General features: G+C 37.3%; 1 protein-coding gene across 6 annotated transcripts in view; it reads right to left on the bottom strand.

Annotated features, from left to right (window-relative positions):
* Positions 1 to 26,205, bottom strand: part of ROBO1 (roundabout guidance receptor 1) — a 537,087-nt gene that overhangs the window by 52,281 nt on the left and 458,601 nt on the right. For all 6 annotated transcript variants that reach the window (XM_074599365.1, XM_074599346.1, XM_074599356.1 and 3 more), the window contains 7 exons: positions 11,009 to 11,133; positions 8,879 to 9,050; positions 6,115 to 6,320; positions 4,616 to 4,697; positions 4,280 to 4,448; positions 4,013 to 4,179; positions 289 to 410 (listed from right to left, as the gene is read on the bottom strand). In XM_074599365.1, the coding sequence (XP_074455466.1) occupies positions 289 to 410; positions 4,013 to 4,179; positions 4,280 to 4,448; positions 4,616 to 4,697; positions 6,115 to 6,320; positions 8,879 to 9,050; positions 11,009 to 11,133 (1,043 nt within the window). The remainder of the gene's footprint in view (positions 1 to 288; positions 411 to 4,012; positions 4,180 to 4,279; positions 4,449 to 4,615; positions 4,698 to 6,114; positions 6,321 to 8,878; positions 9,051 to 11,008; positions 11,134 to 26,205) is intronic.

Raw genomic sequence — 26,205 nt, 5'->3', positions numbered from 1 at the left:
TTCAAATGATACGACTTCAGAAGGCTTTGATCAGTCCTTTAGCTTCCAGAGCAGGACTCTGAAACTCTCACCATACTGTAAACAGCACTCTCTATGGAGACGCAAAATAGTGAAAATGGGACAAAATTTAATGAAATAGGAAAGCAAAGCCCAAGTAGCGCTCATTCCAGAGAAAAAAATTTGCAAGCATACAAACTACACAGCTTCTTAAAGTGTGACTCCACTGCAGTCAAACAGTACAATTCAGCAGTATAGACAACCACCTCCATGATACAGATTTATACTTACAGTCCAATGAACTTCAATTGAGGAGGAAGAAAGGATAGTAGGGTTGTGCAGATGTAGTACCACATCACCTAGTTCTCTCTGGACCTGCTTGTGATCCACACCTTGACTTGTTGGTGGAACATCTGTAATAATTTAAGATTCCATTCTCACTAGTATATATGATTGTTAAAATAAGAATATGTAAATATAAATGAATATATCATAAGGTATATGATGCAATCTCCAATAAACTTTAGCCTAAGTACTTCCCAATTATGTAAGAAAAAACTACAGGAAGTATTTTCCTGAGCAAATCACCAATGCTTAGGTAGTACCAAATCAATGCACTGCACTTTCTTCAACACACAGGAAGAAAATGATGCATAAGAAGAAAAACCACACTCGGGGATATCTTTGGTAAATGACTACAGCAGCATCTCTTTATTCTTTCCTGCTGGGAGGAGAAAACATTCTATTACCCATTGCAAATTCCAAGAGACCAGGAAACCTATAAAGAACGGCAAAAGCAGAAGCTGTATCTCCAGATAAATTAATGGGCAAACTTGCTGTTTTTAATTACAAAATAAATGTAACAAATGAAAAAAAGAAAAATGAATCATGTGGCTGCAGCTTCTCTGATGTCAAGCGACTTCTGTAAACAGGAGACAGAGCACAGCTGAGTGCTGTCTGGCTCTTCTGACATTTGGTCTATCTTATAGCTAAAAGAATTGTTCATACGCATGAAGGGACAAATTCCTCTCAAAATACGCAATGGTACAATGGAAACACATATTTTCTGCATGCAGAACCCTTGAAAAGCATACTTAACTGAAATGGAATGACTGTCAGACATGTATAAAATTTACAGAGCAGTCACTAATAGGGTGTCTAAACTATACATGTACCATGGGCAGTAGAGTAACGTAGTTTCCATATTGATTTCATAGATCTCTCTTTGATCACTTCGTTTTAAACAACTACCATGCTGACTATGGCTAAAAAGCACAGACTGGGAAATTCATGAAAGGTATTTATAGTAAATTTTTTTCCTTTCCTTTTTTTTTTTTTTTTTTTTAAAAAAATTAATCTAATTGCAGATCCAGGGTAATGCACTACATGCACTTTGCTCCAGCCTACTTCTTCCCTGACTGATCTCCTCTAGTGACAATGCAAGATCAGGAAATCTTCAAGGGTTTTGTTCTCTGAAGACTTTGGAATTTTCCATACCTGTCTGCTTGAAAGAAGTGCCAAAGAGAGAGTATAGAGAATTTGCCTATATATTTATGTACCACTACAACTACTGTAATAAGTCACTGTAGGTGCGCAGACTATCTTGAAAGCTGAGGTTTGGATAGTGCAGTTGATCCTGATAAAGAAGACACTTATTAAACGCAAGTGTAACAGTTGTAAAGAATGCTTTTTGCATTGCGGTCATATTCTCAGCTTTTGGTCTTGTCTAAATAAAAAAACAACACTGTAAGACTGAATTAGGACAAGGCATGAAGACAAATTTCTTTCCAGAAATATAGTTCCCATTTGGGAATACAAAGCCTATGACACTTTGAACTTCTATCATACAGTTTCCTCAATACACTTACAAGAAGATGGCATTTCTTCAAAGCTAAAGCAGCAAACTGAGCTTAGTGTGCAGTCAGTGGCTGACAAATCTGGATTCTTAGCAAGGAACACTGATAACAACAAAACCAAAAAACCCTGCACTGAGTCACTGCTGTATCCACATGTAGTATGTTCCAGCAAACAGTCCATTTATCAGAGTATTTCCCTCCCCGCAAAGTGTGAAAGCATTAAAGATAGAAGCTTCTCTTTGGAGAGTTGCCTAAATATCACCCTGCCTAGAATGTAACAGGAAAGTCAGTGGAATAATTAGTTCTATCTTTGCTACTCATAAAAGATGAGTCATCAACAATATGAATCAAACTATTAATAGGCTCAGCCATTTGCACATCTGTGCTATACAACAATACATGTGTTTTCTTGTTTCAGCTCAAAGTTTCCGAGACAGGGACTGTCAGTGAGAACAGCTAAGCATGTTGCTGTTAACACTGGTGAAGTGTAAAGACGAAGGTAGGTTAGGTTCCTGGTCTGGACATGAGTTTAGGACAAGACTACACCACCCTCAAGAAAAAAGTGAACTGGGAGATTTTTGAAACTACTTAGGTGGACCACAGCTTACACAAAACTGAAACAGTATTGGACCAAGAGTGGAACTGCTTTGAAGAACTTGGCACTTGATTACATTTCTTACTATCAATGACAAGTTTATCTATCAGTTGTTATTTCCACTCAGGCTTTGTGTGGTTCTCAGGTCTTCAGCTCTACTAGATGCCCAGAGGCCAGTGAAGCTTTTCCATGCCGTTCTATTGAGTGAACAGAATGCTCTGCCTCATTCGCTGTTTATCAGAGTCAGGTCAGTGATCAGTTCACTTGGGACATTCAGACCCGATACCTCACCTCATCTCATCTCCAGGAATGAAACTACACTGCATGAAAAACAGACTCGTGCAGAACATTGCAGCCTGTCTGCATAACAAATCTTGCCCTATTCCCTGGAACCGGAAATCACTAACAGGTTACTAAATCTCTCCTTGGTAACAGACTTAGGAACCCGTGCAATCCCTATTTTCCATGTGGCTGTGACTCTGCTGTCTACATATATCCGTTGAAATTGTCACCTGTCAGGAGAAATGCATAATAACAAAGGACAGCAAAGTGAAATTGTTCACTCCTCAGGGCAGGTGAGAAAGACTTGCTTTCAGAGCAACTTCAGAAAAAATGAAAAGTCACCAAAGGAAAATGCTTTGTTTCCTTTAAGGAGCTTCTTTTCAAAAACAAACATGTACTTACTTATGCAAACGAAGAAACAAATATAGAACACAGGCACTCTTAATAAGCCAATGGGTGAATTTCTCTAGTAAGTATGAAAAGCAGAAAAAGAAAGATGATTTCTATCACTTTTACTTTGAAAAATGGTGTGTCCAGTTTTTCCCTTCTTAAGAATCTCCGTACACCATCATAAGTATCATTTATTTTCTACGGTGGACACAAAGTTATTTTTAATTTTACATAGCCAGTTTCAGTCCACAGCTGAACTTCAGCCGTAGCTGGGGTCAGCAGACGACTCCTTCATCCACTACTACTCAGCCTTTTCTTCCACTTGGCTATCTGTAAGCATTGTCTCCTGTACTATTTTACTTTCAATAGTTTTACTATTGAAATACTTTAAATATCTTGCCGAAACCTCTTCTTTACTGGCATATGATGCCCGATTCCTTCAAATTCTAAACTTCTCTCTTTCCTAATGCAGCAGAAACCAATTTAGATTATGTGCTGTTGCTCACTCTGTCTCAGTCTTAAGCCTCATTTGATTCACTGGACATAATAATAACAATATTCCCATGGAATTGGAGGATTTGTGTGATAACTTAAAAAATCAGAGATTACTTCTGTTGCTAACAAGAGCTATTCTGCAAGACGAAACTATCTTTGAATAAGAGATACTAGGGTTCCCTTATGCAATATGCGATGCAATATGCTGTCTAAGCAGCTTTCAGAGTCTATGTTATAGAGAAATGCAAGTTTAAACACTGTATTTTACTATCTAGTATATATTATAGTCAGGATAGACAGACAGTTGAAAGCTACCGGAATTCCTGCAACTGGTATCGCTCAGTCAACCTGTGACAGCCACTGTGGACACCTGAAACGTTCAGTATCAAAAGCTTACCTTGAGTTTTCACTGGATCAGATATTTGGCTTGGGTCACTTAGTCCATATGCATTAGCTGCCCTCACAAGGAACAGATAAATTGCATTAGGTTTTAGCCCTTTAACTGCAAAACTCTCTGTTTTCACATTTTCAGCTACAGTTTGCCAGCTGCTACCAGATGCATGGCTAAGGATAAAACACACACAACAGCAGGTCAGCACGTGCTTCTTTAAAAACATATTATATATAAGCGTAAGTACAGCAAGATCACATGAGACTCATATACCTGAAGGCCTCAATTATGTAAGAGGTTGGTGTTGCACCTGAATTCAAATTAGGTTGCCATGACAATGTTACTGTATTTCTGCTGACATCTGTAACTTCGGGTTTTGATGGAGCACTAGGAATCAAGTTTGGGTCAGTGGGTCTCGGTGGCTGCACTGGGACTCCAAACTCTAACAAAGGAGAGAGAAATGCTGAGTGTAGACAGGAAGCAGCTGTAAGCTAAGTGCTGTACACATCTGCACTGGAAATTTATGACAGAGTCAGATAACTTCTGCATTTCAACTTCGGATTTTCCTTTATGTAATTTCTCCACGCAGAGAAACCCTACTTGATTTACCTTGGACCTCTATGTATGCACTCCATGTAGCTTCGCCACTTGGGGTTGAAGCAATGCAGGTGTACCGACCAGTGTCGCCCAGCTGAGTGGGAAAAGAGAAGAACAAATATTTGAAACAATCAGGCACTCAGTGGGCTAGAAAAGTAATTACAGCTCTCTGTGTTCCCCCATGAATATGGATAGACGTTATTAGGCTGCAAAAACTTCGAACCAGCAACTTCTTCCCTTAGAAGTTATGATTTCATGTGCTGCAAAATAAAAATGGATACTTATTTCTGAGCATTCATTAAAGAATTGGAAAAGCTGCACATTCTAATGTAATGTTACCTATTCTGTAATGAACAAACTGAAGGCCCATTCTTGTAGCATTTACTCCTTGCTCTGCAGAGGTCCTAACAGATAAACTGAGAAGGAACTCAGATGACAAGACCCCATGCAACTGTCAACCTTCTGCCTAAATAATGCCCAGGGATTTGTCTGGGCTGCAGCACTGGAGAGCATGTCGTCCTTAAAACAAAGCTTAAATATTGCACAGGGCCTTGTGCATATGGGGTTCCCTGTGTTAGTATAAAGTTCACTCTACAGCAGACCCAAAAAAGAATCTCCATATGCTATTCTCATCCAGTTCTGAATGTTGGATTATTTGTCCATATGTGACTTAATCGCATTTCAAAAGAGTTTCTTTTTTTCCCCAAAAAGAAATGCTATCCTCCTCAGGTCCCAGAGTCAGCAGATGAGCTGAACGGAAGTGCTCAAAAATCAGAGGTTCAAATTTTAAGCCATTGTAACTTGTAATTGGTAACAGGGCAACTCTAGGGAACATAGTAAAGTGATATATTCATCCCAATTTGAAAAAGTTACTACATTTCAAACCACCAAAAAGATAGCAGAGAAGAGCCAGTATGCTAAAAATTAACAATATTTTAAAACATTTTACAGTGTGTGAGGCATGACCAGCAATACTGATCAGGTACTTGCTATAATTCCATAAGGAAGCCAGGTATTTGACAGGTGGTTAACCATTTTAAGCTATGTTTACACTGCCGAGTGAATACGTTTAGAATTTAAAAACTGTTTTGAAAAAGCTGTGTAAATGGCTCTATTACTGCATTATGCTAAACAAAGGGTTTCTTTAAAAACATTTGAAATAATTAGATCATTTTAATCTATTAGTGCTAAAGCCCAAATAATTTAAGGATTCGTCTTACTGAAATACAAGTTTTGCTTTCCCCTTCATGTTTTAAGTACCAAATAATTCCCTTAATTAATACCTCTTGAAAGCATTTTTGCTTATGAAATAATGTGCCCTAGGCAGAATAAGCCAAGGTGTTAAGCATAAAGAATGAACTATCTGAAAGCATGAAGTATCAAATATTTTAATACATTTATTTAACATTCCATTAATTCTAAACGTAGGATTTACTACATCAAAAGTGCCCGGAGGTGAAATAACAAAGTGAAGCAAACAACAAGAAAACCCTTTTGCCCGTTCAAGCTACCTTGGCGTATCGGATCTGTAATGCTCCTGTCTCCAACTGCTTGATGCGAGAGTCCTGGGTAGAAATGAGGATCCCATCCTTTTTCCAGAGAATAGTGGGCATTAAAGTGCCTGTGGCCACGCAGTTCAGTACTAAAGTACCATCTACAGCTACAGTCTGATTCACAGGACCCTGCCGAATGACAGGGGGAGGTCGATCTGCAATCACTGCCAGAAGAAACAACAGGAAAGAGATTTCTGCAACTGGAAGCAATTTTCTAATCTAAGCAACAGCAGTTGCTTGAGGCTTTGAAACAAACTAAAGGTAATTAAACAAATAATTGAAGTTGGAGGTATGCATTATTCAGGGCAGGGTGCATTATAATGATGCGGAACTACAGAATTTTAAAATAATACACAACACAGTATTTTCAGAAAGTAAAGAAGCATTACATATTACATAGTGGTATCTGCTAGGCATTCTCCAAATCACTTTATAAAGTGATAATGTAGTGAGAAAGGACTTCCCAAGTTCTTTGCAAGGCATAGATTTCACCTTCTTGTTCATCTTCCACCACGTAGCAGGCCTGTACAACAGAATTCATACTTCCAGCATTTAAAGACAGAGAAAAAGGAGGTAGGCAGGCAGGGAATAACCTGGCAAATATGTACTTCTTAAAAAAAATCTGTCTACCGTCAACTCATCTTGGTGCTGTTTCCTAACTGGGAGATGCCTAGCAGCAAGGTAAAGTAAACACAAAGCTAATGAATAGGACTATATTAAAAATTTTTAAGAAATATTTTTCCACTAGTTTCTGAGTTTTAGTTCTATGATGATTTGATCTGTCAATATGACTTCAAAGTCACAAAAAGAATCCTACAATGTGTTTGCATCAATTTCAATGCATCTTTCACACAATGAAAATTAAATGTTATTGATGGGTTATTTAATAACTGTGCACAAAAAGGTATAAAGCAGTCTCACTATTAACAGAAAAAAGAATGATAGTCTACGTGAGTTTTTTTTTCATTATCCAAAGGATAATCAAAAAAAGAGGTACAAGCTATCTTATTGTGTTTCAGTGACCTCCTCTACCTGTACCATTCAACATGACACGGACTGATGATCTGAAAATAGCCACAAGTTTAAATGACATAAATCTGTTCAGTACTATCATGGGGGCTCACGTAATTTAAAAACTGGTTTGGTAGCTGAAATATAAACCTGAAGTTCTGATAATTTGTGAACATCAGATATTTCTAAATTACTTCTCGTAACAACAGACAGGGTGTTAAGTACTGCTTGTTTGGGCTAAATTCCAGCTCCCGTAATTTCATTTGCATGTTCAAATGACACTCTGTGTTTTCAAATGCATAATTTACCCTTTACTTCTTGTCCCAACCTGTTGCAATGAACTGCAATGCACTGCGAGGCCATTAGTACCTTTCTCTGCAGAGACAGTCAAAAGAAGCTCACTTATAGTTTGTATTTGACAAGTTTGTCAAGAGTTTTGCAGTTGTCAGTGGTAAGAGGCTGACCGATCTGTGCTCTATGGGAGAAATCTAATGACACAGAAATCCAAGCCTAATTTAAGCGTCACTGAAGTTGACGGTAACTTCTATTACCTTCAGGAATACCAGGGTATCATTCTGCATATCCCACCTTCGCTTTTATAAAAGTACCAAATTATTTTTGTCCAAGTACCAAAATATTGTCACAAGATATTATACAAAACAACTACCCATCAGATCAATGCAGAACATATAGTCATAGTAAAGGAAATATATTTAAATTAATTTGATTTTTTTCCAACTTCAGCTGGCATAGGTCATTAATAGAAAAAACTCCTGATTTTTTTAATTTTCTTTTTCAAATTTATTTCTGACCTGGCCATGGCCTTCTCCCCAGTGAAAAATGTATAAAAGTGGATTAAGAAATGTGGCTTTCCACTTGTGAGAAGCCAGAAAGGATGCAGTCCTATTCCTCCAAACAACCTCTATATGGTGGGTGTAAATAAACAATTTTATTCTCCAGGTTCACTGCATGTTTCTAGTGCTGCATTATTTCTATGTTTTCTATAGGGAAAAGGCCTAGTTCATGGAAACTCTTCTCAGACAATAGCTTCCCTCCCCTCAAAGTCTCTCCACGGACTGCACTTATCCACTTTTTCCGTAAGTGCTAACATTATTATTTTTCCTGTGTATCTTTGCTATTAAAAATATGAAGTATTTCTGATAATTGTCAAATTGGCCTCACATCAGCATATATTACTGCTTGCAGTCGTGCTCCCTGTAGTTTTTTCCCAGCTGCTCCTAAAAAGGAATGTATAATGATATTCATCGGTATGTTATTCTACTGACTTCCATCCGGGTTGAGGTTTTTTCCTTGCCATACTGCAATATTAAAAAAAACGGGGGAAAAAAGCCAAATGGAGATGCTAAGTAAATATACACCCAATAATAGGGACAAAGTGCCAGGCAGCAAGCAATCTGAAAGAAAACTAAGTCTAGTGGGGGAAGCTAAAAAAGGGCCAGATAAGTTAACAGATGTGACAAAAATCCATAAACTGAAATATACTTATTAAATACAAAATGTAGATATAGTGTTACACAATATCCAACATTTTAAACTCCTGACAGAGATGGCCAAAACAGTATTTTTATGTTCAAAGACACATACAATCCACATTTATACAAAGCAGATTTCAAAGTAGAGTCATATCATTCCACTGCTGTTTTCAAATGAAAATAAAAATTTGGAAATTTTAAAATAAAGGAATCATTACCATCAGTAACTTCCAAGTAGGCTTTTGTTATGATACTTCCTGCAACATTTAAAGTCTGGCAGATATAGTACCCAACGTCAGATCTCTGGACATTGGTGATAGTGAGGTCTCCTGTCTGGGAAACTGAAAATCGGCTGGATGACTGAGGGGGCTGGTATGAGAAAAGCAGATTCTACAAGAGGTATAGAAGGAAAGCGGGGGGAAAAAAAAGGGTTAAATAAATTCAAACATCAGTAAACTTAACTTCAATACATCTAAACAAATTCACCTTTTTACATTCTACCTAAAATATTCTGCTCTTCATATCTTAAGCATGTCTATACCACAATGGGAATAGCTTTTATAGGATATTTTGTGATAAAATAGGTGCAGATATATACATATAATTGTGTAAGTCTCTTGGGATTGCTCTAACACCCTCTATGGTCAATGCTGGACTTTACACAAAGTTTAAGAGGCACGAGCGAAGATGTGATATGTACGGATACCATAATGGTGCAAGCAACTGTGGTGAACCTAAGTAATTTGCTTTAACACCCTTTTTTAGAACTGACTCCAGGGCATTCTATTTATTTCATTTAAACGCAGATGTTGGTTCACTTATTTGTATTTTAACTTTCGCCTTCCTAAGAATGAAGCAGTTTTTTAAAAAGAGATGCCGTTTAGGTCTCTCTAATCATAGAGTTTGTGTTCTATAACAAGTCTTATAATACAGAATGAAATCCTATGGCAGTTTCTACTTAGACAGTTTTGGTATGAAGCACATAGTATTTACCAACAGCGGTCAAAAATCAGAACTGCAATCAAAATAATACAAGTCCTTTACATTCAAGGAAATTCTGAATTTCTACCTCTGTCTGAACAACTTGTGAATTAGAATACTTTAGGGTCACAGAGGCTATTTTTTATCTCTCTTTCTTGCCTAACTACATTTTGCATTTCCAAAAACCATCCAAAGGAATGAGACACAACATCCTCCACTTCACTATTAGCAAACCCTATTCATTGGCTTCCTCCTCCAGTTTCCTCAGTCATCACAAGTGGTCACCACTCAGCAGAGTTAAAAATGAGCCAGAAAAATTACGTACTAAACAACCCTTGGCAAAAAAGAAAAAAAAATCCAGGTCACACAAAAGTACAAGCATAACTTACCGGTATCCTTAACACCATTGAAGATTATCATCTACATTTGGTTAGCAGTCTAGTTGTAGTTAGGTATTTAGACAAAAATGTTGCAAATGGAGTAAAGAAGCCAATCTCTAAGCGTTCTCAATTTCTCTGGCCTATTGTTTTGTAACACAAAGAACCCTGTCATATGCTATTGCACCATTCATTCCTTCATTCACAGGAAAACCAGAATCCCATATTCCTTCTTTCCTTCCAATAAAGAATACTTTGTGTCACATCCCTCCTTCAAAAGATGACTCTGAAAGAAAACTGTGATTCTCTTGCCGTGCTATATTGTGTTTCACCCACTGGCTTTCAAGATCCTTTACAAAGAAGCTGAAAATATTTTTCCCTCCCATTCAAATAAGGAAGCTGGGAGAAAAAGTGACCTATTCAGGTATGACCTGTCAGCCAACTGACTGAGTGGGAAAGTAGATCTCCTTAGCTCCAAACTAGAGTCCTACCCATGCAGTGATGCAGATCAACACAGCAAATGGTTTCATTTGCCAGACACACACAAACAACACGACAAACTAATAGCTGCACCATAAACACAGAGCCAAACGTTCTGAAAATTTGGGAGCGTTTGGGAGTTCAAACGAACTTCAGCATTAGTCATTTCTTCATCCTTAAAAGTTCTCCCTGTTAGGTGAAAAAGATTTTCAGAGTAGTGAAACACAGAACGTTTCGAGTTGTTTCATAGATTTATTTTCACATTCACGGAGAAAATGGGACATTAAGCAAAACACAGATATCCTTTCCAGTAAGGCTGACATCTCCTGGCATGCATATGACTTAGAAGTAGAGAAAAAATATTCAGCATCTCTAAGCTGTACACCTATTTTCCACAGCTTTAAAACAATAATTAAAATATTTTTTTTCCCATGTGGCATCATCTCTTCAAGAAACTGCCAGGAAGAAGGGACATCTTTCTATATAGAAGGGACAGAAAGGCTGTTTTACCTGACTTCCCTCTCTCCGCCAAAAGATGGCTGGCTGAGGGTTTCCAGTTGCTTCACACTGGAAAGTCACCGTTCTCCCCAGTGCAGCTACCTGATCTCGAGGCTTTACAACAAACTGCGGAGGCTCTGAAAGGAAAATAACAAAAAAAAAATAAATCACATTACTATCAGAATACCAAAGTTAGCCTATTTGAAAGCACAATTTGCCTACTGATTTAAATGGTGTCAACCAGAATAATTAAGTTTCTTTAATAAGGAGAGGCAGCGCAAAGACACATCAGTCTCTACCAGCCACAGCTTCAGCATCACTCAGATCATCTTTTCTGTTGTTAGACCTCACACTTAAAACTCCGTGTGTCGTGTGCTTTTATTACTGACGACTTATACAAAGAAGTAAGTCCCACTGACTTAATGAGACAACTTGCAGAGCAATGCTCACCAATACACACAAATTTGTTATAATTTGTTTTTTAAAGGAGTACAGCTATAAGAATGGAGAAATCTTTGAAGGACAACTGGCCCACAGGCCACACTTTGTCAAGGGCTGCAATAAACACTGCTAACTATGAATTCAGGCTTACATGCACAAAAGTCATCATCTTTGATTTAGGAAATATGAGGAGAGAAAAAGCCCTTAATTGGTTATATAAGAGACTTTTGATGTAGTTGGGCTCTCAAAAATTTAAAGTCAAAAGCCCCAGAAATACTATTGAACAAATTATATCCATTTCAAATCTTCAGTCCAATTACTGAAGAGGAATGAATTTAAAGGAACAGCAGAGCTAAATGTCTTCCTCATTTACATAGGCAAGGGCATGTTCAAACAAAATATATATGCAAATGAAGGCAAATTTGAAACATCTGCTCAGCCTAACATTATAAATACTGCCAGCATTGTCCAAACTGTTTGATTTATACAGACTTCAACAGCCCCTTTATCCAAGAGTAAATAGAATGTCAAAAAATCTTGTCAGTCACATTTAAAAAAATATCAGCATAGACGACAGCATTAGATATCTTGACGGGGCCAGTGCAGAAAAAAAACTAGCTTGTTTTATAGGCTCTTAACTCTCACTTCTTGAAAAATGTGCATTAAATGGAAGTACATTTACTTATTCACGTCCAATTTCTTCTGATCATCCGTCCAAAATTAATTATGCTCTCCTCTTCTTTGGGTTGAGAATAAAAGGGATGTTTTGAATCTGACTTTAATAACTCAAATGTGTTTGGTGTGGGTGTGGTTTTTTTCCTTTCAATCATTTCTGTATTTACAAGATTTTCCTTTAAAAAGAGTGTGAATCATATAATTTAAAGATATCACTCATTGTGTTTTATAAACATCAAGTAATTGTGGATTTATCTAGAATGAATGCAATAATGCTCAAAATCCTTTCTAAGAAAATTGCTTTCAGTGTTCCTGTGGGCCAATACTTTCAGTTTTCCGTTCCTCATGCCTCATGCCTCCGCTCCCTATTGAGTTCATATCAGAATATACTCTTCCTACGACCCTCCTGCTTCAGGATGAATTTTTAAAGCCCAACATATTATTATTTACGTTTGGATGCAAATGACACCTTTCCTAGAATTTCTTTAGATAAGAAACTGCTCAAAACGAAGGTCAGATTGACCTACAGTAATTAGCAGGCTTCAAAACATTTAGCTTTGAAATGTTCAATCAATACCTTGGAAGAAGACGTGGGAAGACTTTGACACGAAAGCATGTTTAATTCAGAACAGAAGGTGAAACTGCTGGGGGTTTGTCACAGGGTTGTAAGGTATGATGGGGAAAATGGAGATGAGGGTGAAGCACCTTTGTTATGCCGTTGGATTGTAACAACAAGAATAAATTTAGCATATAGTTAAATTTAGGGCTTGGCTGGTTCTGTATTAGCCTGTGACACAATGCCACACAAAACAGAACTGAGGGTTTCCAAATCCTGTGCTAGCGCATAGAATTTATAAAGTTTCAGATTTTGTTGAACTTGAGAACGGGTACAGCTATAAACAGATTAAAATGGTTCTGACCACTGGAGAAATGTCTGAATGCTTGTGATTCTAGTACCTGAAGATGACCATTCAGGGACTACTGAACGCAAAAAATGAGAGAAATTCAGTTTTTCAGGTAACCATGGTAGAATTCATAAAATGTAAATAGGTATAGGTTTCTCTAGATATTATTCTAACTATGTATTTTGTATGTATATTATTCTAAATATATATGTGTATTATGCATATGTGTATTATTCTAAATCTATTGCCATTAAGGTAAAAAATAAAAATCCTATTAGCTTCAATGTCAGAAGCATTAAAACAGGGTTAAGTGAAACTTGGTTACTAAATGACATTCAATGTTCACTGTACTAGAAACATTTTCACTGTTTTAACTTCAGGTTGCGTTCACACCTTGGGTGACATACGTGTGGTATGTGATGTATATACTGTAAAAGATGCTGAAATAATAATCCACTTAAGGAAAGAACAACTTCTGTCTTTGAGACCTTTAAAACAAAAATAATTTTTTATAGAACACTTTAAAGTTCAACTAACGCAGTCATTGAAGAAGGAAGACATTAGGATTTGGCGTGTTACATCATGTACAAACAGACAGAAAGTTAGCAACCCATTACCTTTCTCTTTGCCATTAAGTTACCCATACTTCATGCAGAATTTATTCTGTGCGATGTGTCTTGTCAATAACAAGTAAAAGATGGGAGCTGACTGGTTGAAGGACATGGAAGGGGATGGATGGGAAGGGGAGGAGAAGTTCCCGTCACAGTGATACGATGACTAGAAGATGGCGAATAAAATTTCAACTTACCAGACACAACTAAAAACAAAAACAAAACAAAAAGAAAACATGGAATAAATAAAATTGAATAGACATGAAACAAAGCAAAGAATAAAGCAAAATTAAAAAAAATAAATAAAAAGGACCCTTGGTAATGACCTTAGAAAGCACGCATATATTCTGATATATGAAAAATAGGTTTAGAATGTTAAGCCACATATTTTTTTATTTGATTTTTAAGCACAAGTCTCTATCAAATGCTGAAAGCAGGCTGCAGAGGAAAATGGGTAACAGACTGAAATAATGGTCACACAGTCTGGGTTCTACTCCAAGCCTTTCCAATGAACTGTTGTGTAACCTTGAGTAAAGTTTTTTTTTCGTATTATCATTATTTCTCTGCATCAAGAGCTTTCCACGGTAAAATTAACTGGAAATCTCCAGTAAACATCAATCTGCAACATTGCTGAAATGGAACAGTGATGTTTACACCCTTTCTAAAGCATCCAAACATCTACAAATGGAAAATACTTTTCTGAGGCTAGTAGCTATTACAAAGAAGTTTATTAAAAAATTAATAATATGCTGCGGCATTTAGCCCACACACCAATCTCTTTAGTATAGGATCGCTGTATCAAGGTCATAACGCTCACTATTAAACTGCAAATGCAAACTAAACCACAATTAAAATGAATTTGAAAAGAGTCTTAACCCTTTTCTCCCCCTCGCTTCAATTTCACTAAAATATTCAAAACCAGAGATATATTTCAAAATATTACATGTTTCAACAGAAATTCTCAGCGGTAGATTATCCAATATTAACTTATCTTTCAACCATAGTTGAAAATTTTAATGAACTTTGAAATGGCACAGATCTTGGCAGGCTTACTTTGCTTATAAAAGAAAGGTATGCTAGAAAGCACTCCAACCACATATCACTAATTGAAAGAATAGACTGAAAATAAAAACGTAAAAATCATGCATTTTGAAAATACACCCTGATAGTGACAAAAAAGTCAATCAAAAAAGGGTAGTTGGTGTAAGATAATTATAGTAAAATACCTATTTTTAAAATGCATGCTACAAATACCAAGCCCTTCAACACTTTGGTCTTATCGCTTTATGTTGAGAGTAGAACAACTATTGTTCAGCAGGGTACGCTTTCATATCGAGTAGGTAAGCACCTGCAACACACCATCCTCCGATAAAACACATGGAGGAAACTAATAATATCCAGTCTGCCAACATTCATTAGGCATGAGGAATACTGGCTTACTGTTCAAATAAATACAGAGGACTCCAGGTGTATTATTAAAATGAAGTCGAATCAGATATAATATTGGAATTTTGATCATGTCAAAGCCAAGAAGCTGCAACTGAATGCGCCAAAACCAGATCAAAAGAGAACTTGGGTTTGATGTTATTAGATACATTTTTTTTAGGAAATAATCCCAAATGGAGGAAGTTGAAATTACCATTTTTCAAAGATTTGTTTCGATTTTAAGGAAGTATTCCGGATGTACATTAGCTTTCTTTAAGTGTGCGCGTTCGGTATTTCTCAGAGAAAATCAGCATGCATATTCTGCTCAGATTATCTGCAAATCTATGATTTGTAATAGGAATAGTCAAGAAATGATATACAAGAATTCCTGAGAGAAATATGCCCATCCCCAAGACTCAGCTCCTAGCTACTCTTGACCATGTGTAAGTATATTTATTACCCAGTAACCACTCCTTTTTAACTGAAAAGCTCTCTACTAAACTTGCAGTTACAGTCTGATCTGCTCTGGAATTAGAAATGCTTCTCCACAAAACACAACTCATATTCTACATGAAAAAGCCTGATGAGAGACTTAATGGGATGCAATTCTTTCACAGAGGAAATAACTCTAAATTACCAATTCTCCATTACTCAAGTAGTGCCAAAAAGAGAAACATTCAGCCTTCTTGGTAGCAACGCAAAGGTGCCTAAGCCTTCTACTGAAAGCTCACTTGAAAATTTCTAACAGATAGAAATCTGTCTTGGTTGCTCAATTACATTTCTACAAATTAAATTAACTTGTAAGTGCTGAATTTCCATTTTTCTTTTTACCAGATGGTTTTGTTATTGTAGGTCAAAAATAACCCTGTCAAGCAAATGTATTTTTTCACCCACCTGTAAAAACAGAGGGGATACTGATACATGAAAATAAACCCCTGTAGAAACAGGGCATCACATTGGTTGCAAATCTTTGGCAAGGCCAAAGGGTGAAATTTCATAGAAAAATTTAAACAGTTCTGTCAGAGGGACATCATGTGGTTTAAAAGAACAACAATAATAGCAACAACTACAACAAAGACCACTTTCTTAGTTTGATTTACATCCTATTGATATCTAAGGTTACTAAAATTGAGAAGTAAAGAAGTTTTTCCTCTATTATGGCACATTTTATTTGACAGCATTTTCAATTATAAAGTAAATTCATTTTCCCTGTGTTAATCATGGCTTTTCACATGGCAATTAGGAGGGATAACCTGTTTGTAAAGACAGGAAGTTAGCATGCAAAACCACAAATACCAAAGGAATAATATTTTTGCTTTTCAAATAATTTCCTTGACGTGTGAGGTTTTTCAGGGAAGACATGTCCAGTCACTGAACAAAAAACAAAAGAAAAGTGGTTTCCAGACTAGTGACGTGATGTTTTAATGCCTTATTCTTGCCAGCAATTTTATCAACCTCACTGGGACTATTGGTATCATTAAATCCACTCACAGGAGTAGGAATTTGCAGTTTTAGGACTTAAGCTACAGGCTAGTATAGTTGCCAGATGTTAATGGAGCAACTGTTGTATTTGACAGATGTAGTGTTGTAGGGTCATAGGATAATCAGCTTGGAAGCAACCTCGGAGGCCTCTAGTACAACCTCCTGTTCAAGCAGTGTCAGCTATGGGGTCAGACCAGGTTGCACAGGGCTTGATCCAGTTGGGTCTTGAAAACGTCCAAGGACTGAGGACGCACAGCCTCTCTAGGTAACCGGCTCCACGGCTTGACTGTCCACCCAGTGAGAAATTTCTCCTCATATCCAGCCTCGATCTCCCTTGTTTCAATTTAAATCTATTGTCTCTTGTCCTCCCACCATGCACCACTGTGACGAGCCTGGCTCCACCTTACTGACAACCTCCCTGTAGGTATTGGGGGCTGCTGCTGTGTCCCCCCCGAAGCCACCTCTCCTCGAAGCTGTGGAATCACCATTCTCTCAGCCCTTCCTCACAGGTACATATGAGACCTCAACATACTGTGTGTAAGGCCTACATCTCTAAATAACACGTTTTGTAATTCTTCTCACAAAGGTGAATGCAAGTGTTGATCTAGTGTTTATCTATAACTCATTTATTTCCTCATATTTAGAATTAAGTGTTACAGGGTCGTGTCTATTTCTTAGTCTGATATTGGACAAGCTATAAACTTCAAGTACCCCCTTTTTAAAAGCTGTCACAGTAACTATCTATCTCAGAATAAAATTACAGAAATTTTCATTCATTTATACTAATAAGGTGCTTTTGAGATCCTGAGATACAAGGTGGTACTTAACTACTAAACAGTATTTTGTTCTGCATTATAAATACTCAATTATTGTTCTATTACTATTTATGAATATTTTCCAGGTGCTCAAAAGATATCTTGTTATTCAGCTGACACAAGCCAAATACTTTCGATTTAAGCTCCATGTGTTTCATTTTTGATTATTTAAATAAAAATCTTCATGTCTTCAAGGACTGGTTGACGCCCATAGAGGCTATAATAAAGGAAGCAAGAAAGTATAATTCTACATGAAAGAAATGAAACAATCCCAATGTTCAGGCCATTAATTACATGCAAGAATCAAGCTCATATGCAATCTTTAGCTTCTGCATAAATCCTTGTCCATATGACTAATCTAGGAAATGGCAGTCGCAATGAAGTTTACATTGCTTTCAATTAATTTTGTGATACATTAATCCCAGTTCAAGTGAAAAATACCAGAGGTTGAATGTGCCTGTAGAAAGAAACTGTTAGGAGATGGGATGCGAGTATAAGCCTCTGTGCTGGAAGAGACAGCAGAGCTCGGAAGCAGGCATTTCTGATGCGGTTGGCCAGGTAGAGACTAGACAGTGCAAGAGGAGAAACTCCAGAGCTAGCAACAGAGACAACATAGAGGTAGCTACACCATCTGCCAGGGAGCACTGCAGTTCGACAGAATGGCTGAAACTCAGCTGTTTATAATCTCGATATGAAATGAGTGGGTGAGAAACCCACGGTTTATAACCTCTGTCTCAAATGAGTGGGTACAGAAAACTTGGGTACTAGAGTTACGTGCAGAGGAAATGTGAGAGTCTGAGTTCGTCTAGCAAACTGGTCAAACTCTGACTGCTCACTCCTTAAAAAAATAAAGAAAAATTTTGTTTTCCAATTCCTTCCCTAATTCCAAACAAAAACTCAGCTAAAAAGCTGCCAACCTGTGCTGTTCATAAATATTTTTCATTGCTAAGCCTGCTAAACTCTGAAATCTAACAACTTTTTACCTTCAAGTATCTGAACAAGGACCATTGAATGCCTTTCTGCAACATGACTACCAGAGATTTATGTTGGTGTTTTACAGGAACTGTTATTAAGGGAGATAGTTTAAGACAATGTGCCATGTTTCATTTCCTATCTAGTGATTTGTAGGCTATTTGTTCTTATCAAAACAATCTGAAACACCCAATATCCTTGATATGCACATCTCTGCAGTCATTTGTGGAAAGTATCACTTTCTACAGAGAAATAAACAGAGGCAAAAATCTCTTGTTCTGAAAAAATATAAATGCTGCCATTCAGCTGTCTCTTGCCTTCAACCTGTGAAAAATATGGGAAAATAACACCAGGTACATTACAAAAGAATTGGGGTATATCGCTTTTCATCCTTATTGGTTTCTCTGTTTTCAGCTGTCACTGCTTGAATTTTAGATACATATATAAATAATGCATATTTTCACAGATTTTCTTCTAAAATTCACATTCATGTAAGACCAGACTGGGACACCCTTCCTCACCATGAATGCTTTCACAGTATGTAGTCCCAAAGCATGAAGTGTGATACAGTGCAGTACAAACTTCTGAGGAAAGGTCTAACAGTCTGGCACGAAGAATGCCACAGCCATAGAGCTGAGGTAAAATGTTTACATGAGATTTTTGATGTTTCAAATCAAAAGTGATGACTTGTAATTCCAAACTCCCAGCACGGGAATGATCGTGGTTTATTACATCTATGATGACTGGAAAAATTCTGTTTTGGCTTGCTGCTGATGTGTCAGATAAGCACTTCTTAAGTTTAAAGGAACAAATGACTACAGTAACTTCAAAGTTACCAAAGGCAAGAACACAGAAATCTAACTGATTGGTAAAGAAACAGATTAATTGTTTTCTATAATGGTACTGTAAGTAAAAGAATGAAATTAAGAAAAAAAGAAAGCAGTTGACCGAGCAGTAGGAAAAATAGTCCTGATAGTAAGATCACCTTTAGAAGCAGTGGAAACCTAGAAACCTGTAACAGCATTTCAGGTTCATGTACAGAAAAGTCACAACATGCGTGGCGTGGCAGTTCAACATCAACTCCAGAACAAATTTGAGAGATCAACTTAAAAGTGCCATGGATTCAAACTCAATAGTTCTCCCTCCTGCAGCAAGCAGGAAGGTATCTGTTCTCAGCTCTGTGGCAGGAGCAACAAGCAATTTGTTTCAACAATTTTTCATTTTCATTATCAGCATTAAAATGTCACTAAGCTTCTCTACTCTCTTTGGTGGCTTAAACTCGACCCTCTGCTGATAAACAGCACAAGATCAGTGCATTAACCAAACCTCCCGCTTGGATGCTATTCTGCTTTCAAGAGCTATCAAATGGCATTGACTCCTTATTGATTTCTGGCCATTTTGAGATTTAATTCAGGCCGAGAAGAGAGGTGTTTCCCTCCTCAACTCTAATTGATGGGGCTGGGCAGTAAAATCTGGCTCTATCTCAGCTGTGTCTCAGTCGTGGAATTATATTATTTTAATGTCTGCTTCACAGCAGGGTACTGAATCTTCCCTTTAAAACATTTTAAAAGTCAAGATGAAAAGGGCTACACAAGTGCGTGTCTGTGTTTGTATATGGTGTGGGGGAGGAACCTACTGCAAAAATCTGTGGGAAGAGAACAGTATGTAAAATGTACTCACATGAGATTTTTTGATTTGCAACTGATTTTGCTGATACTAGCTACAAAATAAGAAAGTTCATGATCTCTCCTTCTGCAGGAGTTCATGAAGACTTCTATGATAAAAATAAAAAATGTGGAAATAGACTTTGCAGTGTGGTTTTAAAAGGTAGTACTTCTCAGGTTAATACATGTAGTACGCAGTCTATAAATCCTGTAGTCATTGCCTTGAGGTGACAAGAGAAATCTGAAACGTGGGGGTTAGAAGACAGAGAGAGGGATTCCAGGCCTTCCAGAAGTTCCTCTTCTAGTCTCCTGTCCCCCTTCCTTGCTCTGGGTCCTCCTAAACCACCCTATAAACCAAATACAATTTAGAGAGCACGCTTAGGATAAATCTAATTCCATCTACTTAAAAACTAGAGTAATGCAGTAAACTGTTGAGTCTTGTTTCCCAGGCTTCTTTCTTCAGAGAAGAGTTGTCTTCCCCCGTATTTAAAAAGAACTGAGGTAATTTTAGGTACTGCTACAGTCTAAGTAGTCGTGGCTACAAATATTTATACTAAAGCCTTTTAAAAGAGTGAAAAAAGATGGATGAATTTTAAATAAGCTGCAAAAAGATTATGATAGCTGCTTACTATTTGAAGAATTCTTGAGAGCTTTCCACTGCATTTTCTGACTTACAGTAAAAGATAGTAGGCCTGAAAAGGAAACGGAGTGGGATTTTTTCCCCAGCTGTTTATGATAGCACAGTTTTCTTCTTGGAAGGAACTACTTGAAATCCATAGCAACCTTCTTATAATAAGTTAAAGCTATTCATGAAAAGTGGCCAAAGCTCCATGATCAACAGATGCCAAACACACACTATAAATGGAAGGACAATAAATCTCTACAGTGCAGTAACTTTTGATCATTAAAAAATGATATTTTGGGCAAGCAATACTCAGTAACTAAGACTGTGAACTGAAACAGATACTATTTCAAAAGAAATCTGGACTTCTTTTTATGGGGATATCACATCCCCACGCAGAGACAACCCAAGTCTACGTATGGGACACTAATACCTGAACTTACTTTTAATAATATTAACAGGGAGACAACCATGACATACTAACGACTTTTAATTATAGGTATCAAAAAATACCACGTATAGGAGTTCTATACAAGATGGAATTATCCATCAGATACTGAGAATTTTTACTGTGACGGAGGTAGAAAAGGGGAAAAGTTGCTTAAGGAAATAAACACAATGTGCAAAAATAAAATCAAATAAAAAATTCGGAGACACTAGCCTGATTTTCATACAGTGAAGCAGTGGCTCACTTCTGCCAAAAGATGCCAGTGCTATCAAAAATTGCTGGTGGCCTGAAATAAAACTGTTGCTGCAGCTATGATGGTCTAGGGATATTAGCAAACATGTTTTGAGGTTTAGTCTTTAGTTAGGTTAGTTATACTCTTCGAGGAAAAAATTCTGACGAGATCTGAGCACGCAAGAACTCTGAAGGAAGAGGTACACAAAAGGCCATCAGATCTTGCTGGTGGAAGACTAGACCACAGCAGAACTCTCAGATGACTTCTTCCTCTGTACTGAGACCCAAGTACCAACGTGCTACCTTAAGTGTGTCAGAAGAGAGAGGGGCTGCTTAATTTGAGGAGATGCAAGCCCCGAGTGGGCTCTTGTTACGCCACTGAATGATGCAAAGAGAACAGAATCACCTTCAACGCTGTGTTTAGAGAGCATAGGACATTTATGAGCACAAGACAAGCAACCTGATGTCCATCCAGACAGCTTTGCTTTTTTACTTCCCAATCCTCTCATCCTATACCATATTTAAATGGGGGGAAAAAAAAAAATCACCCCAAACTTCAGGAATTAATGTGTGGTCATAGGGACAAGAGGAGAATGCAGACACCTCCCGCAGAAAATAATGTCAGCATACTTGATATTTAGCATTTTAATCTGAAGAAGCTCTATTTTTCTTGTACTGGAAGATTCTGTTTCTGAGCCTACTAGGTCATCTAGTTCGTATAAAAAGATTTTATAAAAAGATTGCAAGATAGTTTATTACCAGTTCTTGAGTATTTTTCAGCACCTAATAATAAAACATTTTAGTGTTCAAACAAAACATAATTCATAGTAACAAATGGTACTCAAAACGGCTTATCAAAATAATGTTTGAATGCCCTGTTATTTTAAGTCAGCATTTTTTTTTGTCAAGAACCAATTCAGAGATGACTGATTTTAATGATGCATGTAAACTAACAAAAAATAAGAGAGTGCACTATAATCACTGTATAGTCCTTATGAAAATTACTTACAGGCTATAAACAAGGCAAAAATGAAGTGTGTATTACCTTTTTATGGATGTTTAGCATAATTTAATAAAGCCTAAGTTTATTTCAGAATGAACATATAGCAGAAGTACTGTTTAATGAACAACCAATGAAAATTATTATTCCTTGCACTCTATTTAATTTTATACATAAAACCAAAATCTGCAAACTCAACAACTTGTAGTAAAATTCTGCTTTGTCTATTCCAAAGATGGAATTATTGAAATGTTATCTTTAGAAGAGCAGTCACAATATAAAGCCTGAAACAGTGAAGACGGATACAAAACCAATTGATTTTTCCCTAGCCATGGGACTTAGGAAATTGCAGGCACTAGAAAGGAGTCTTCAGATTTTCTTTGCTACTTTTTAATTGAGTGCTGAAGCATGCTACACAAATCTACTTTCTTTAGTTCTCTGCAGCGAGTGATTAAAAAGTTAGAATTTTTAAGAGCTTTACAGTAAATGAAACACTTACAGTAGTAGAAAGCCTCTAGCTTCAACTTATTTTTGTCGTAATATCTCTATAAATTATTTGCACTCCTGTTGTACTTGCTAAGAAACGTCTGTCTCAAGTCCTTGTTTCAAAGTACCAAATTGCAGGATGGAATCTCAGAAGTTTTTAAGTGTTATTTCCCTGTAAGCAATTGCTATCACTGTCGTGAGACTCTATGTAAAAAAATAAAACTCCGTTAAAAACCTTAAAAACTAAAGAAGGAGTTATTTATTATATGTTAAATGGATTTGAAGCAACTATAAATCACTTTTTTTTTTTAAATTTCGCTGAAATATTTACTGATTCCTTCTTTTACCTGTATTTTAGAAATGCTTCAGGAACCTTACTTACTGTTCATCACTTGCATCAGTAGAACAAGCACCTTCAGGGCACTAATCTCTTCTTCAGATAGTTTCCTCAGTTCCTTCTGATTAACTTTTAAGATTCATATTCTTTCACCAGAAATAGGTGGCAGTCAAACTCCTCAGATCCTTGATAGAAATCTGAAGCGCTGTCACAGCTTACAGCAGTCATTAAGGGGGAAAGGGCTGTATCTTTAAGCAATACAAATCACAAGAGATGGTTTCCCCTCATTCATCCTGCCAAAAGTTCATTAATGAATTCTGAAGTTCATAGGACAACCAGTATTCTTCCTTCCTCCCTGTTTCAGGGGGACTGAGGACAGAATATGGCCTAAAATTAGTTCTTTCAAAAGGAGAAATACTGACTTAAGGAGACACCATGTAGACAAGTTCAGATTTAAATCCAAATCCTAGTTTTAAAATTCAAGTGGTTAAATTCACCTATGATACTGTGAGGTGTTCACTGTGACACATAATAACCACCATATACCTCAACAGCATTTTTGTAATCCCATAAAAATCTGAATTTTGGCTTTGTTATTTTAATAGGTAGCTCAGGCGCCCCTAAAGCAATTACATTCACAGCCAATTTATAATGTGTACCAGCAGCCTGACATAGTGGAAACATTTACATGGTATCTGACAGATAAAAGAGCAAATCCTATTCCTTTTCATTCCAGGTGGTATTCTCAGCCCTACCCAGAAGCCTTGTCAAATACATGTCTTTTACGGCGTGCCTTGAAGCTACTTTGTACAAAAAGGGGGGTAAGGGAGGAGGAATTTCCAGACCTGAAGCATGTGCCACCTTTTCAGATTAAAATTCCTTGTCAGTTGACTAGTACAGCAAAATCACAGCCAGAAGTCACTTATCAAAAGTTCTGCTCGCTATCTACCTTCCAGACAAGCTCTGTTAACCCTAAAATTAATGACATCATAAGGTAAAAAACCTTGATATCAAAGATCACCACTGTAAAATATGAATTGGCCAGAGCAATTTCCATAGGAATTCCTTTTTTTTCTGTGCCAAACTGATAACACTGAATGTGTTTAATGCCTTTGAGTGGCAAAATTTACATTTTACAGTTGAGTCACTGCTGCTACATGTTTAGGTGCGCATTAGGCAGGGCACTGTAACAAGTATTGCGAGCTTCTCCAGAGCCACTGCTTGAGGAAGAAGAGTTAAGAAGAACCCCAGTTTGAGGACTGTTGTTCATTTCGAACCTGCTGGTGACCGACCGACAGTCACCAACAGCCACAATGTTGGTATTATTCTTGTGAAGTCCTCAAGTCATCTGACCTACTTGACCTGTTTCTCTTTTAACTCCTGCTGAGTAGCAACTACGCTGTCATTGCTGTAATGGTTCTTGGCCAACTGCATAGTAGGACTTCCACTGGAGCCATAATTTTCGCTCTTATCTAGAGAGTAAAGCTCGTTTCAACATAAATTATAAACTTATTATAAAATTAGGTGTTAAAAAAGCCTAATTAAGTACTGCAAATGGGAGCGAAGTAAATGGAAGTAGGGTAAAATATGTAAAACCTTTAGTTTTACTTAAAAGCATTTTTACGATTAAATGTGAAATTTGCAGATTCCAGAAGAAGCCTTACTTCTACTTGCATTAATGGTAGAATTAATTCTCTTTTAGAACTGAAGTACTGAGGCATGCGCTTTTGTAAATATGTGTGTCTTAGGAACATGGGCTTCAATTATATATATAATAATGAAATATCTAATATTATAATTTCTACAGTCCTGCTTCAAGGCATAAATCTAAGAAAATCACATAATAGAAATCTCCATGAAAAGATGAAAAGCGTCTTGTATATACATATCAAATACATACACAATAAATATATCCAACTTGCTTAGTGCTAGAGCAAGAGAGAAATCTACTGGTTCCAGAGATGCGCTTTTGACCATTGTTTCCCTTTTTTGGAGCACATCAGCTGCTTGGTAAAATACAATGTATTTTAAAATATAATGTATTGTACTCTGGCCTGCGTCCTGGCACTTTATATTGACTGAGGTATTCAGTTAATAATTAATCATCTCCTGAATGAAATGCTTCTATGAGTATTTAGCAACGTTTCTGGATGCCTTACATATGCACTACACATTGCTGCAAAATGAAAACAGCGGACTGGGACACGCTAATTTTAGGAAAATGCAAACAACAGCAGGAATACATTTTCTTAACTATGTAATTTTCCAAGGAGAAAATAAGATAACTTGACAAACAGTTTCAAGGATGGAAATGCTTTTAAGCTGCAATAGTAAAAGACTAAGTGAAGTGTTCAAACTTCTGTGTCAATACACAATTCCAAATTTGGTTTAAGAATATGACTGAAATTGCAATAAAAATACAGCATCTGTACCTCACGTAGGAAACACTCATGATCCCCAAAGTTAGGAGTCTGTCTGTACAAAGGAAAACAGTGATTTCAATAATCAGAATCTGTGATGCCGGTGCCATAAGCAGGAAGAACATTAAAATGGAATTGATATTCCCTCCCTTCTTTTGTACTTCCCACATTTAGCGTCCTATTATACATAGACAAACTACCTGAGTTGACAGTTCCTAGTCCACAGTCGCAGATGCGGCCCATTCACTGAGCTCAGAGGCAGCGCTGTGCAGTTTTCCTGAGGCAGGGAGCACTGCAGGGCATGCACTGTGCACTCCAACCTCTGCTAGATCAAGCAGGGTCAGAGCTGACCTGCAGGCAATAATACCGCCAGGTCCAGGGCAGCTCTCTGCTGACACGCCAGGTTAGCTATTTGCCGCGTTTCATCAACACATCCCTGACACCTAGGTATCTCAATTAGCCCTGCTGTTGCACGCTCCCCCTTTTAATACCCTAGATAACCCTGGAGGATGTAGAACATACACAGGTCAATCACAGTGCTTGAGGCCTGAAAAATGACGAGTATAGAAGAGGGTATGTCCTCTTCTTTGAAGTGCTACCAACCCGAAGACCGGAGCAGCGTCCCAAAGAGCCCCGCTTACAGCCCTTTCTGCTGTGTGCCATGTTTCGTTCAGT

This window comes from Larus michahellis, chromosome 1 (genome assembly GCF_964199755.1).
Source record: "Larus michahellis chromosome 1, bLarMic1.1, whole genome shotgun sequence".
In the NCBI taxonomy this organism is placed as follows: domain Eukaryota; kingdom Metazoa; phylum Chordata; class Aves; order Charadriiformes; family Laridae; genus Larus; species Larus michahellis.
The sequence above is the reverse complement of the archived record's forward strand: the minus strand, read 5'-3'. Positions and strand labels throughout refer to the sequence as shown.